This window comes from Saimiri boliviensis, chromosome 15, assembly GCF_048565385.1.
Source record: "Saimiri boliviensis isolate mSaiBol1 chromosome 15, mSaiBol1.pri, whole genome shotgun sequence".
NCBI lineage: Eukaryota > Metazoa > Chordata > Mammalia > Primates > Cebidae > Saimiri > Saimiri boliviensis.
In genome coordinates, this window is record NC_133463.1 from 67,319,585 (window position 1) to 67,335,768 (window position 16,184).

Here is a 16,184-nt window from a genome sequence, read left to right on the forward strand (position 1 = left end):
TCTTTGCCCTGTTTATCACAGCCTTCAAGAGTACTGGGATTCCCACAGCTTTTACCATCACAGGGCTGGTAAATGCATATTGGCTCAAGTCCTGAAAGCTATTTTCTGTACACTTGGCACTTGTGATCATTTGGGTATTTGCATTCACTCTTAGAGAGGCAGGGGCCCGAGAAGAGGGGAAGAGAGTGGTCTTCTGAGACTTCAAATAGGTGAATGTCAAAAAGATGTAGACCAAATGGTAATCTGAAATCATTCTCTCCGTTCCCTAAGTCCCCAAATAATTCCCTGCTTTCTTTTCTTGCCAGAAAGTAGGCTTCCCTTAAAATGAAATAAAGGCATGTTTTTCGACACCTCCAGGTGAGTCTTGACGTGAATAATAGCATAATGCTGGCATGTAAAAGGAGCCAATAAATGGTTAGCTTAGTGGTTTACCTATATCATTTCATTTAATTTTCACAACGTGTCTCTGAGCCAGGTACTATTATTTTTATTTTGGAGATGAGGAAGTGAGGTTAAGTAACTTTCCCAGGTTAAGCAGCTTGCCCAAGATCCCAACAAAGTTGTGATTTCTCAATACCAATTGTGTTTCACGAAGACCAAGTTTGCCATTGAAAGCATATGACAACTATTTGAAATACATACCTCATTCCCACACTCCTGTCCTCATGTCACTTAGCAGAAAACCTTGGGAAGTGGGACCATTTATTCCATAAGAGTTGAAGCATGAATCTTTATTTCTGAGGACCGTAAGCCTGGTCCTCTTCAAACCATTATAAATGCTTATCCTTCCCTCAAGGGGATCTCATAATTCTCACCCCTAATAAAAGATAACACTGCTTTCAAATAAGATCATGAAAAAGGCTTTGCCATTACTATCGCACAGACATTAAGAAACATTAAGCAGCCATTATCTGATGAAGGCTACCATAATCAGGCAAATGGTTACTAACTGATTGATTACTTTTAGGAGTTGAATAACTGACTCTAGATGGGCTTTTCTTATATTCTTAAGGGAGGAACTAAGAAAATGAAATCTAGACACTTGGAATCTAAGCTAAGTACCCACGCTGCCTTCAGAATTTCAGAGATTTCATCCAAAAGGGCCACTGGCTCTAGTTGGTAGTGGTAGAGAAGAAATGCATAAAGGACCATTTCTGTATTTAAGATAGAGGATTTTACTCTCTTGTTTATTAACTCAGCTTGAGCTACAACTGGGTGTGTTCCCTATATATTTAGACATACCAAATGGTCAGCAGGAATCTATGATCATCTAGGCTCTGCATTTTTTTAAACATTTAGTGCTGGAACCCTTTTTCAAAATCAATCAAGTTTTCTGTATGATTCAAATACATACAACAGACATAAAGGGAGCAGCTTTGGTTCACACACCCACCTCTATCCAAAGCACACCCACATCCCTTTGGCAGTCAAGGGCTCCATGAAACACACTTACAAAACCATCGACTGAGACCTATTCTAAGAAGGTGAACTGACCTGCCCCAGATCCACAGCTACAGCCTAAGAGCTGAACTACAAAAAGAAATACTTTCTGCTTAACAAGTCCCTTTTCAAACTAATAGGAGTGAACAGAACGAGAGGGGTTAGGATTTGCCAAGATAGAAATGGGCTTGGAAAGAGGTTTGTCATCTAGAGCGTTGAGCTATTTCATGACAAGTCACTTTACCACCAGAGTGTCAGCATTTTCTCAGAAAAAAAGCAGCTCTGGACCGCAAACAACATTGTTTCCCCCTTGAAGCCACACAGTTTTGGTTCACAGAGTATATCCTCAGGCCTATCTTACACTGCACTGTTTGTGAAGGGAGAAGTGTTGCCCACATGCAAGCAGAATCTTAGGGTGAAAGGGCAGGCAAGGTCTGGAAATGCGCCCCTTCCTCTGAGGGGCTACCATGGTGAGCATATTTGCTCCATCTTGCCCACTCCATCCCCCAAATGACAGACTTGATCTGAAGGGCCTTATGGTTCACTACCTTCCTATTTTCTGCTTCCAGGTACTTATTGACATCCACATATCATATTCGAATACCCTTACCTAAATGGAATCATAATCTGTGCCTTGAAGGTGTTCATCCCTCGGGCAGAGTTAGTATTATTATATTCCATTTCAGAAGCTTAGAACATTGCTAGGTGGAGATGCAAGAAGGTGGTCAACAGGAAAATGAATGTCCAGAGGACGGGGGTGTCAGGGAAACTGACTTTCTACCATGGACTCTTTCATGTGATTGGATACATGTGTATAGCTCACTGAGTCAAAGAAGTCTATACAGTTTATCTTAAAATTTTTTAAAAAAGCATTTTCCGGGTTTGTGTTCTACTATAAAGACACATGCACATGTATGTTCATTGCAGCCCTGTGTACAATAGCAAAGACCTGAAACCAACCCAAATGCCCATCAATGATAGACTGGACAAAGAAAATGTGGTACATATACACCATGGAATACTACACAGCCATAAAAAAACGATTAATTCGTGCCCTTTGTAGGGACTTGGATGAATCTGGAACCATGATTCTCAGCAAACTGACACAAGAACACGAAGCCAGACACTGTATGTTCTCACTCAGAGGTGGGTGTTCAACAACAAGACCATGTGGACTCAGGGAGAGGAGCATCACACAGTGGGGACAGTTGGAGGGGTAGGGGAGAGACAGCAGGGGGTGGGGAGAGAGGGGAGGGTGGGGAGGGATAACATGGGGAGAAATGCCAGATATAGTATGCACCTAAAGTAAAATAAATAAATTAACAACAACAACAACAAAGCATTTTCCTATCTAGAAACCTTTTCTATTTGGAAGATCTACACATGATTCTGTAGCCAGGTTCATGGGAAAGATTTCCTTCTTTCCTTTCTCTATGACTGGTATGCTCTTATTTTCTCCAGGATTCCCCCAACCCTGCACCGTGATTCCCATACCCTTTTACAATGGGTGCTCAAAATCCACAGCATTCTATAATAACCACATACATCTGTTACATAGCATGGTTCACATAAATCTGGAATTTATCACCCCTTTGAAAATACACCCATGTCAGAAAACTTCAGCAGGAAGATGCTGCTTCGTGGTAAGGGTATGGGAAAGGCCATCGTGACTGGGAGAAAGAAAGGGAGTGAAATATCTGGGATACTGCATACTTTACCAGTTATGTCATGCTGTTTGAATGACTCACTGTAGATCTGATACTGATTCGGACAATGTTTCTTCAACCACTTGCAGACATCCTGCTGGGTCCATAGAGCCACTGGTTTAGACAGCTTCACCGTAGCTGACTATAAAGAAGGAAAAGAAGATCTGTCAACGCTGGCCCCATGCCTAGGAAGACACTGTAGTTAAAAGTCTTAGAGTATGTTAAAGGCTACAGAACAGATTCCCCTGAAGCTGAATATCTACTTATTGTCTTCCTCCTAACCTCTGCAGACCTTCTGAATACTGCTGAAAACCACAAAGAAAAGGTCTAGGTGAAGAAGTTGTAAAAATGATCTAACCATCTCTGCTGAGAAAAAATCCCAAGGAATCTCTAGGAAGTAGTGCTTTTAAATGAATACTCTAGCAAAAAAACAATGGGGTTGCTAAGCAATTAATTGCATTTTAGGGGAGAAATAGCTGGCCCCAAGCGCCTTTCTCTGTATTTCAAGAATGCATTTATCTCTTGCTGTCCTTGACATTTCTAGACCTAGTACAACACTGGCTGCTGCAAGTGCTAATAATTATTTTACGAATAAATGTTACTAGATTTAGAAGAACTGCAACTCTGTCTGGGGGCTCTGGACTTAGGGTGGCCCCAAAATGCCCAGGAACATTAGTTATACCAAAGTAGGGAAGCAAGAAGTCAGTTCCACTAGGATGTGGGAGAATGGTAATCAGATAATGGGGGCAGTTAGGCTTTAGATAGAAGTCAACTAAGGTCTTTTTTGGTTCACTGGATCTTTCCAGGAAGTACTTATGAGGAACACCCACACACCCACACACATGGAGTGAGAAGAGGTTAACCTCTGACCAACGATGGATTACAAATATCTTTATTAGTGAATAAGCATCAATTTAATGTCAGATGATGCTCTCCCACAGAGATCCCAGGAATTTGGTTTTGGCCAGATTAATGCTTCACTATCTAGAATTTTTATCATTCTGGATCAGTGTTTGCCAAAAAAGTAAGACTATCATATTGGCAGTTATTTAAAGGCTCCTGGGTAGTACAAAGACGTGGCCATTATTATCCCTGCTCTTCTCCAGAGGCATCATTTCCTTCTACTTCTCTATCAAATCTTTCAGATTAAGACAAGGGGAGAGCCTTCATTTGGTAGGAGTGTGATTGTAACACCTTCTGACATTTTTTGTTGTTGTTGTTGCTGTTGTTTTCTCTACAAAGAAAGGGCTTGCTTCCGTCTCAGAATCTTAAAAAAAAAAAAAAAGAAAAGCAGTATATCTAGCATCTAATAACTTTTTAAAAACATTAAAGAAACAAAAGTAGAGACAGTGAGTCATAGTGAAACAGTGGAAGTAATATGGAAGTGATTCAAGGTTGGAAAGCATAGTGGTCAGGTATTATTTTTTATTTGTCTATTTCCAATCGTATGAGTCCTTGGGCCTCGCTTACAAGATAATCACTATGCTGTAATCACACTGTGATTATTTTGTAAGTGATGGCCCAAGGACTCATACGATTGGAAATAGATGAATAAAAATCACTTTTTATTTTGTGCTGTGGTAATTTCTTTCTTTTACTAATTGTGGTAGATTGTGTTTTCCAAAGATGATTTTATATATGTTCATATATGTATGGTTTAATATAGACACACACACACACACACACACACACACACACACACGTATCTGCTTTTCATTCAGTGGGACTGACATTTGTTCCACTAATACAGGGGGTTGATGCTCCCTCCTATTCCATTTCTGCAAGGTATGTGAATGTCATAACCAATACTATACAGTGGAATTGATGCTATGTGACTTCTGGGGCTAGGTCATAAAAAAGACACAGCTTCTGCCTGATTCACTCTCTGGCACTGACCTTTGGAAACCAACCTTCATGCAGTGAGGAAGCCCAGGCCACATGGAGAGACCATGTGTAGGAGTCTGGGCCAATTTGCCAGCTAAGGTCTCAGTTGACAGTCGTCATCAACCACCAGACAAATGAAAGAACAAGCTTCAGACGATTCCAGCCATCAGCCTTCAGATATTCCATCTGAGGACCCCAGATACCGCGATAGAGAGTCGAGCCATGTCTGCTGTCCCCGACTGAATCCCTGACCCACATAATCCATGAGATCATAAACAATTGTCTAATATCCCTAAGTTCTAGGGTAAATTATTTGGCAATCATAGTAACTGGAATACGTGGTGATGATGGCAGGGTGAGAGCTGCTATAACTTTGTGTTCCCCAGAGTGCCTTGCTTTCAGTAGATGCTGTGTACATTCACAAAGATGAAGTGAATGAATTAATGAAATTAAACACATTCACAGACATAGCCTGCTATTTAATCAGCAGTGACTTTGACGTTCATCCCTTGCTGCTCTACCTTGCTTGTGTTGTGCCTAGGTGGCTCCTAATCAAACATGCCTGCCTCTGCCTACAACCCTTCATACTGGAGTATGGGCAGCAGCCATTTCCCTTCTTACCTCTGTGAGAAATCGTATCGACGTTTCCTAATTTTGACGGGAGAGGAAGACCTTGGGCATGGATTGTATAAATGAATAAATGTTTTTGTTGTTGATGATGTTTAGATGTTTTCTTTATGCTCATCATCATGTCCTTTCCTTTGCACAAATTAGGAAGCTAGAATTTTAGATCCTTTAGCCAGAAAGGCACTTACCACCATCTTTTACAAGTCAGCACCGCTGAATCTAGTTCTTTCCTGCTCTACAAATTTTCTTTCAGATTAGCTGAATGAGTTTATAGCTGACACATCATTACCCTGAAACTCTTGCAAGTTTCTTGCAAGTAAAGCTAATCACATCTTTTGAAAACTCCTGTAAACCAGTCACAGAAGGCTGTAAATTAGGAAGCGAAAGGCAGAAAGATAAAGTTGCTTATGCATCAATATACTAAACTTTTTCCTTCTTGGAAGGTCATTCTTAATTTGCTTATTTTCTGGGAAAAGGAGGACCCTCAGCCTCAACTGGGCTTCAGGTGGAGATTTACTCAAATGCACCGAGCCGACTCAGAATGCAATCTCTGCAGCCCTCCATGTATGCTTTTGTTATAAGTTTTCCTTTTATCATGAATTCAGAGATTCTTAGGCTAACACTCAAGGAGCTGCTTTGCTTTATCCTTCAGAATATACTCTTACTAGGCATATATTAGTAAGCACATATACTTCAAAACTTTGATTTTTAAGACAGTATGAGTCTCGGTGCAGTGGCTCATGCCTGTAATCTTAGCACTTTAGGAGGCTGAGATCACCTGAGGTCAGGAGTTCAAGACAAGCCTGGCCAACATGGTGAAACCCCACCTTTACCAAAAATACAAAAATTAGCTGGGCATGGTGGTGCACACCTTTAATCCCAGGTACTCAGGAGGTTGAGGCAGGAGGATCGCTTGAACCCGGAAGATGGAGACTGCCTTTAGTGAAGACTGTGTCACTGTACTCCAGCATAGGTGACAGAGTGAGACTCTCTGTCTCAAAAAATAAAGAAAAAATAAAGACGGTATGAGCCTACGGAGATGCCTCCATGTAAACAGGCATAAGTAAAGTGTGTGTGTGGGGGTACTGTTTGTCTCTTCTTAATCAGACGGTAATAGAAGTATTGGTACGATTTATCAGATGATTGTCAGCCTTAGTGTCTTAATGAAATTACTATTAGTTTGCTACACCTTAAGAGCTGTAATGACTCATTACCCCAGTCTGCTGCTTCTTTCGGGATTCTCAGAGCTGACTTTAATTTGTTCTGCCTGACCTTCTCTTTTTGTAGCACCTGGGGTCAACCTCATTTACTCCTCCTTCCATCAACATTTCCCTCATCCCCAACAGGTACCAAATGGTGGGAGTGAATGCCATAACCTGATTCCTTTAAAGAGGTTACACTCCACTTCTGTGTGCAATTAGAACAACAAGAAGCATATGTTAAACCCACATCACTCAAATTCAACATATTGTCCCACTGAAGGTAGGAAAGGAGAGGCAGAGCTGTCAAAGCCTTCGACCGACCGCCTCCTTTCCTCCACATCCAATGCCTACACGCTCTTCACAGCCATCCCTAGATGATGACTTTCTCTGATATGCCGCTGGATTCCCACCCACCCCACCCCCCACCCACTCCCGCAGTAAGGGCCTAAGCCTAAATAATAATAGACCATAAAGCAAAAAAATAAGGCATTTCACATTTACTAGAAACAGTAAACTCATGAGAAAAAAACATCCTGCCTAACAGCAAACATTAAAACAATATTTGCTCCAGTTCTCTTTCTCTGTGTTCATGTCTACCATATCATTCTGTGAATTTACAACCCTGGAGACAATTTGGGTTTATTTTGCTGCCCTGAAAGAGGCCCGAGGCAGTTTGTTATCTTAACTCCTATGCATAGTGACATGAAGCAGAATTCCAGACATTTCCTTTCTGAATTGGTCCTGGACTAGCTATAGACAAACTGAAAGTGTGTTTCAGATGCCTCTCCTTTCTGATGCCTTTACTTTGTTTTACAGGAAGAACTCCCTTTATGCAAACTACACATTCCTGAGGGAAGGGTTGTTTGCGAATTACTTTTTTGGCAAACGATTTCTATTTTAATTTACTCATATAACAAATTCAGCTATGTTTTATAGTAATTTCTATTTGTATTTAACTGGAAAGAACTCTGAAGCATTAAGTTTTAAGTTCTCCAAGGTAAACTTGAAGCTTTTTTGCTAACAGAATAATTAAATGCTTTAAAGAAGCTTGAAATTGAAAGAACATATTGCAAAATGCTTTTAAAGTTAAATTTTTATTTTGTGATTCAATTATCCCTTAGCTTATCTGTTTTGCGATGTAAATTCTCTTTTAATTTACCAGGCTTTGATTTATAAGAGAACGCTACAATTGTAAGATCCCAATGGTTATACAAACTCTTACCTAGGTGATCCCAGTTGGTTGATTATAAAACAATAGAGAATGCTTAGAATGTTTACATTCATTGCCAGGACAAAGTGAACTTATGGCCAAATTTCAGAAAGTGGTAAACATATTTTTTAGTATCTCATTACAAGCAAGTGTTTGCAAGTTTTAAGAATTGCCTATTTCTTTCTTCCCCTACTATCTTGCAATGTCCTTTCTTTAGTTCCCAGTCCTGTTTTATATTGACTTCTATTGTGTCATTTTACTCAAGATTGCAGAGAAAGAAGAAAAAGAAGCAAACACACACACACACACACACACACACACACACACACACCCACCCACCCACCCAAACCATTAATGTCTACTCTAGCAGTTTTTAAAGCCCATTCACCCAAAAAAGGTCACTAAATATTAGGAAAAATGGTTAGCTCATAGAATACTTGATAATTAATTAATTTTAAAATACTAATAACACCCTCTTCTGTTACCTTAATCCTTTCATAGAAAGAAGGGGTTAGAAAAATTTTTAAAAATATCTCGTCTATTGTATGCTGTTTCCAGAATGTTCTATAAAATCAACATATTAATGATTTTTCATGGGTTTGGACCAAAATATTTGATGACAGAGAAAACTCTTAAACTTTATGCCTCCAAAGGGCAAGACACCTCATTGCCAGAAAATTTCCAGGTAAAGGATGAATACATTTCCTTTTAGGTGAAAGAAAGATAAATATACATAGTGTATTTGTGTTTAACTGAAAAGAATTCTTAAACATTAAGTTTTAAGTTCTCCAAAATAAACTTGAAGCTTTTCTGCTAAGCAGTAAAATAATTAAATACATAAAGTGTTATTTCATATTCTTCCATCTTTAACCAGTGCTTTAATATCACCCGGATTATTTCTTGCTTTTAAAATTTTGATGCTAATCTCTTCTGATAGTCTAAGAGCCCCTAAAGACCAGTAATGTGTAAGCAACTTAGACAACTTTTCCCAATATATAGCGAGGCATTAGTTTTTTCATCTGCTCTGCACAGGACATCTATTTTAGACATTTCCTTTCCTAGTTTTCTTCATTGGGACTTGTAGCTTCTTGATATTTCCTTCAAAAGGCACTATCCTCAATGTGTTGACAACAAAAATGGATATCAAAGCCTAAACCTTTATTATTAACAAGTAACATGGGCCAGTTCATCATATGAAATCCCTATTAACCAATGTATTAGCTATTCTCCCATATTTGCATCATTTTCATAAACAAAAGCTCTTTGGGGTTCTCAAACTTTTAAGAGTACAACAAAGTCCTGGGACTATAAATCTAAGAACCACTGTTTAAAGACATCACTGTTGTAGTGCCTTTTTTTTTTTTTAAAAAAGGAGGTAAGATTAGAGGATTTTTTTTCCTCTTAATTTGCCCATATTGATATTATTAACGGAACTTAAAATTTCTAAATGTTGTGACCACGGACACAAAAAGTTTTCAAGGAATTTTTGTAGTTAGTGGGTTCAAATTTAAACCTAATACAAGAGTCCAATTCACTTTAAGACATCTAAGTTGCTGATCAGTAAACCTGGAGTATGATGAATATATCAAGGCTTGTGTTAGTAAACAACTTTACTTGGGTAAAGACAAGATGTCCATCTCCTAATTGAAAATGATTATTTTTTCTTTTCTTCTCCTTTTTCTCAATTTGGGAAAACACTGATCTAGATTCAGCACTTTCCCTGAAAATCCACAGCATCAGAAAATGTATCCTATGAAATAGGCCACACCATTGCTAATAAACACCGATGCTTTAAAACCTACTTTCATATGGAAGCCATATGGAGTTTTGCCTTTGGATAAGTGCGAGGCAAATCTCACTGCCCACTGTGCTTATCTCCTTTTCACTCGTCATATCAGGGGTCTCCACTGAGTCTCGTGGCTTATTTTTGTTTGTTTGTTTCCTCTACCATGATGTAGGCTGATGAATCCCAAACTGTATCTCCAGCTCAGTTTTCTTTCTGAACTATAGAATCATATATGCACATGCAACTGACTTCAGTTTCATTTACACATATAATAAATATCTCAAACTCAACATGTCCAAAGTGGAGCGACTGTTCTTCCTCCTAAAAATGCCTCATTTGTAGCCTACGTTTCCTATCATAGAAACGCTATACTTCCCACTGGGGAGGCCCTGAATCTTGGATTTATCATAAACTTCCCTGTTTCTCTTGTATTCTACATCTAATCTATTAGGGAAACTTGATGATTCTACCTTCACACATATCCAGATGCCAATCTCTTCATCACCAACGTTGCTACAATCCTGATTTGAAACACTATCATGTCACACCTAGATTCCTGCATCTGTGTACTAAGACAACAAACAGGTCATCTTGTTCTTCCTTCCCCTCAATGGAAATCTTCAAAATGACTTACAAGGGCTCACAGGATTTAGCTACCCAGCTCTTTGATGTTATCTTTATTACTCTTTACCTAAAACATTCTGCTCCCACTACACTAGTCTTCATGCTATTGCTCAAAAATGCCAACTATGCCTGGGAATACCCTTCTCCCAGAAACCTACATGGCTATTTCCCTCACTTCCTTCAAAGCCTTTGAGAATTGTTCAAATGCTCCCTTTTCAATAAGTCCTATCCCAATCTCCCTATTTAAAAATGCAAGACTCCCTTCTGAAACTTTCTATACTCACTACCTTGCTTCATCATTGATCTCTCAATCATAAGTATCATCTAACACACTACACAATTCATTTATTTTTTCTACTGTTTGTTATATGTCTCTTCCCACTGGCTTGTAACCTGCACAAGGACAAGGGTCTTTCTTAATTTGCAAAGAATCTCAAACTTTAGAACAGTACCTGGCATGAAGCAGGAACTCAATAATTATCTGCTGAACGAATGAAAGAACTGTCTATTCCACCATCATATGTCACAGATCCTACATCCTTTGAGTGTCGGAAAACTGGTTCAGGTCCCAGCTGTGCTCTTGACATTCCCAGGTTGGGACTAAAACAGCCTTTCCTCCAATTAGATTTCTCTTATATTGAGCCAAAAAAATGCAGAGCCAGTCTAGCACTATAATTCTTAGCAAGACATCTCACATCTCTGATCCTCAATTTTTTTCTTTTTCAACTGACACAGAGAGTGATGTGATGAAACAAGCCTGGCATTTGGAATCATGCAGACCTGAGCTGAAGGCTCTGGCATTCACTAGCACTGTGGGCCTTGGGCTGGTCACTAAAGCTTTCTAAACATATTTCTAAATTCACTGCAAATAATACATATCTTACAGTTTGTGGAAGGCTTAGAAATAGTTTCACTAAAGCACTTTAAATAGTGCCTCTCACATATTATGTTTCCAGAAAGCATATCTTAATATCTCCTGAATGGCACTGGCATCCTCTTCTGCTGGATTCTCAAGCCTGGCTTGAGGAAGCAGCAGGGCAGCACCGTGGACACAAGCAGTCTTTGGAGTCCAGCTGACTTGAGCTGTAGGTATTGTGAGATGGTGTTAGGGACAGTCAACTAAGATTAAAAGAAAAACAGTTGATAAGAAAGGAGGAGGATTAAAAGATACCAGTGGAAAACGCAGGCGTAGGAGGAGGACAAAAGCAAGAAAATATAGAAAAAGGGATAAAATGGAAAAAGAAACCAAATTAAGAGGGGCAAAGGTATGCTTCTCCTTATTCAGGCCCAGGTTTGCTGCAATGACACAGTATCACCTTATGTCTTGCAGTGATAAGTCCTGCCATTTGTTTCCCTCTGAATCTCAGAACCAGTCCTCCTCTATTTCCAGGAACACTCATGTACAAAGTGTCCCAATTCCATGCCAAAGATACAGCCCAGCTTCCCCAGGCACCTCATGGAGCTATTTATAAAGGCACACTATCCAGATGTGTAAACGCCACTGCTCACACGCTGTGAAGCGGATGCTCGTAGGCAATGCTGGTAAGATCTGCTGGCCCCCAAACACATGCTGTGCTGGGCATCAGGGCTTCTACAATAAAAACTCATAGAGGGAATAAGCAGATGTGCTCGGGCACTCAACAGGAAACAAGACGTCCTGGCAGCCTGGATGTTTCTGGCTATCAAGGCCTGTTCTTCCTATCAGCCCAGATTGCACAGCCTGTCAAGAGAAATACAGAGGGAGAGGATCACACTACTTTGTGTCTGCTCTGTCTTAGTATGGCAGGAAAACCTATCACTCATCCACACAGATGAGCACACCCGATGGGAGGTGCTATGAGTGCAGGACACAAAGGCATACATTGCCCTCTGCACATATGCCTTTTTTTTTTTTCCACAAGGTGGGAGATGGGGTGAGGAGATGATCACCAATAAGATGTCACCAAATGAGACTCTCTGAATCCCACACAGGGAAAGGGGGACGCTACCGGGTTCAGCTCTGGGCGGTACTTGACCAGGGACAGCGCAGGGGAGAGAGATGAGGATTGGGAGATGGGGCTGCCTTCCGCGGGGACCCCCACAGGGTAGGCTGGGCCACATGCTTCTGGCCAGTGACATGGGCCAAACCCACACCCCCTCGTCCTTCTCACCCCCCTCATCCCTATGGAGGTGAGCAATGAAGCAGCAAGGGATCTGTGGGCAGATCCCTCTGTGAATGTTCGATGAATGAAAGCATGACAAAAGCAAAAATGAAAACAAATATGAACCATAAAAATGGTTATTGATCATCACCAGCATATCATTTTTACAATTCCTTCGGAATAATAATGTGGTAGATTGATGACAAAAATGTCCTCAGTGCAAGAATGGCCCTGAGTAGAATGACTAGAGGTCCTCTGCCATGAGACAGCATATGATTTCCCACCTCTTGAGTCTGGGGGGCGGAAGGGAGCCAGGCGGCTTGCCTTTGACTAAAAGAACATGGAAGAGGCAGTGATGGGCCAGGTCTGAGATGTGCTCTCAAGAGGCTTGGCATGCTTTTGCGTTCTCCCCTGCTTTTCTGAAATCCTTCTGCAAATGTGTGTGGTCAAGCCCGACCAAATTAGCTTCAGGGATGTGGCTTAAAAGTATATGGATGCCATTCCAGACATCATGTTCGATATCATTCTAATGATATTCTTCCCAAAAAATACAGGAAGAAAATCATCTTGAATTTTCCTGACAACCTGCAAAGTAGGTATTACTGCTAGTAGAGAAACAGGATTCGAAAGGTAAAGTCTCTCATCCAAGGTCACACTGCTGGTGAATTCAGAACTGCATTCACTCCAGGTCTGCAGTAATTTCAAACTTCATGCTTACTTCATGATATCACTCAAATTTGATAGACACAGGAGAACAATGAGGATTAGAGATGTGAGCTATCTTACTGAGGTTTCCAGTGCTAGGTTGCTTCCTTAATGAGTTATGATAAGTCTGATCAAAGACAACCCTGCTTTTGTCTTAATCTGGGTATGCCAAAAGCAGAACTGGGTTCAGAACCAGTCACACGACTCCTACTCAAGGGCTTTTTCTACTCTCCTTATTGTGGAAGGATGCACATTTTCTATACTATGCAATAGGGCAGTGCTTATCTCTCTGTCTCTCAATTACATAGTCAAATGAGAATAAAAATGCCTACTCTGTCCATTTTACAAAGTTATTGTGAAGACCAAATCAAATAATCAAAAGTCAAAGTGTTTTATTTGGGTCATTTTATAGAAGAGAGAGGGCTGATGGGCCCAAGGGATGTTAGGGTCACCATGCTGTTGGCATCTGTTAAAAACAGATGCACTACAAATTATTGCTGCAATTATGTTTAGTAGGGCAGAGCAGGAATTTACAGTCTTGCAGAGCCTAAGAACTCTGGAATTTCTTAGGGCAGGGAGTGGTCCTTACAAAGTTTCCAATACTAGTGTTCTTGGGTTTTGAAAGTTAGCCACCTACAACCCCAGGTAATTATTTCTTGGTGTTAAAACTATGTCTCTCTGTTAATTCAGCCAAATGATGAATTAAATTGACGGGGCTAGTATGGACTGAATATCTGTGTCTCCCCCAAATTCATATGTTGAAGACCTAATTCCCAATTTGTCTTCCAAGATAGAGCCTTTAAGGAAGGAATTAAGGTTAAATGAATTCATGAAGGGTAGTTCCCTGATACATAGGATTAGTGCTCTCATAAGAAGAGACCTCAGAGAGCTCATTCTCTACCACACAGGGAGGGTGGTGCCTGTGCAAAAGGGGACAGGATGAGACTCTTACTAAAATCGAACCACACTGGCACTGATCTCAGACTTCCAGACATTGAACTGTGGAGGAAATACGTTTTCGTTGTGTAAGCTACTCAGTCCATGGTACTTCCCTATGGCAGCAAGAGGTGATTAACACAGGAGCAAACTCCAGTTCAGGTGGACTGTTGAATTCAGACAAAATAGCCCGACAATCTAAGACTGATAGAGCTTGGAAGGTCTCATTATCAACATATAAGTGGGAAGAGGATAAACTAGAGGTTAGATGAATTATAACAGATTTTTTTTTTACTTTATACATGTTTTTATATATTTTCATTTACTCTTCAAATATTAGGTTTTATACAATTAGAAGACATTTTTTACTGAGAATTTGCCTCATTCACATAATTACTTTTATTTGTATGAGCTTTTTGCAGAATCCCTGTTCATGTATATTTCTTTATAACTATATTCCCATTAAAATAATAATGGGCCCTTATTTATGATTTAAGTAATTTTTATGCTGTTATAATCATTCTATTATTCATTTTTAAATTCTATTCCTTTTGTTACTATTATGGAAAGTATGCACATAGTTTTAAAAAATGAGTTATCCCAAAGGGCTCAGAGAAAAAAAAACATGAGCCTCTTGTCCCATCTCTTCTGGGTGGAAACTATCTTGTTTTCAAAGTATAACCCAAGCATGGTTCTAACTCAAACATCTCCCTTCTCCAACTTCAGCTGCAATTTCCAGGGGTAACCTCTCAGTGGTTCATCTTATTAGTCTCTAATTTATCAGACTCAAAGGATTATCCATTGATACCACAATGAGAATGATCAAAAATTAGCAGACATCTGCTAGCTTCTCTTGTGTCTTCTGAATGTCTGTGATTTAGTATTACTAATTTTAGTTCACCTATTATTTTTAACCTTAAATAATATATTTAAATCTATATGATTTTTCAAAGACCTAGAACCAACCCAAATGCCCATCAGTGATAGGCTGGATAAAGAAAATGTGGCACATATACACCATGGAACACTACACAGCCATAAAAAAGGATGAGATCATATCCTTTGCAGGGACATGGATAATCTGGAAATCATCATTCTCAGCAAGCTGACACAAGAACAGAAAACCAAACACCACACGTTCTCCCTCATAAGTGGGTGTTGATCAATGAGAACACATTGACAAAGGGAGGGGAACATCACACACTGGGGTCTGTGGTGGGCTGGGGGCCTGGGGAGGCATAGCAGGGAGTGGGGAGATTGGGGAGGGATAACATTAGGAGAAATACCTAATGTAGGTGACAGGGGGATGGAGGCAGCGAACCACCATAGCATGTGTATACCTATGTTAACAATCCTGCAAGATCTGCACATGTACCCCAGAATGTAAAGAAAAGAAAAAAAATTTAAGAAAATTTTACAAGCCAGCTTTTAAAGATAGCCATTAAAAATAATATATAAATGTACAGTTCAACAAATTACACTGAAACAAAGGCAACACATACTCAAACCTTAAAAAATTTTTTTTCTATAATCGTTCCTTGCCTTCAAAGTTGGATCTTCTGTCATCTACAGTATTACTTTTATTACATATTGTTAAGATTAACAGCAATATTTTCTATTCTAAGACCTCTATTTGGTCTGCTATGCTAAGTATAATTGTAAACTGAGTCATAGTTAAAAAAATCAATAGGCAGCACTAAGCTTATTGTGATTATACATATTATCCCAATGCTGGGCAAATTAGTCTGGCTTGGATGATTTTCTCTTCTATCACATTCTCAGTAGTCCAATGTCATATCCACTAACAATCACACAGAAGTTTCCCAGCATTAAAAGTAAATAGACTGTCTTTTCTTATATGCCAGCAGTTGCCTACATTCATGCCACGGTTTAGTTTAATTCATATTTGGAGCAAATATTCTT

General features: G+C 39.7%; 1 protein-coding gene across 11 annotated transcripts in view; it reads right to left on the minus strand.

Moving 5' to 3' along the window:
* SAMD12 (sterile alpha motif domain containing 12) overlaps nt 1-16,184 on the minus strand; it is a 509,648-nt gene that overhangs the window by 333,003 nt on the left and 160,461 nt on the right. For 10 of the 11 annotated variants that reach the window (XR_012514162.1, XR_012514159.1, XR_012514160.1 and 7 more), the window contains exon 3: nt 3,159-3,288. Coding sequence is in view for 4 of the 11 variants with exons in the window: in XM_074387079.1 (XP_074243180.1) it covers nt 3,159-3,288 (130 nt within the window). In the remaining 7 variants the exon portion in view is untranslated. The remainder of the gene's footprint in view (nt 1-3,158; nt 3,289-16,184) is intronic. The other variant, XM_074387078.1, reaches the window with a different exon arrangement.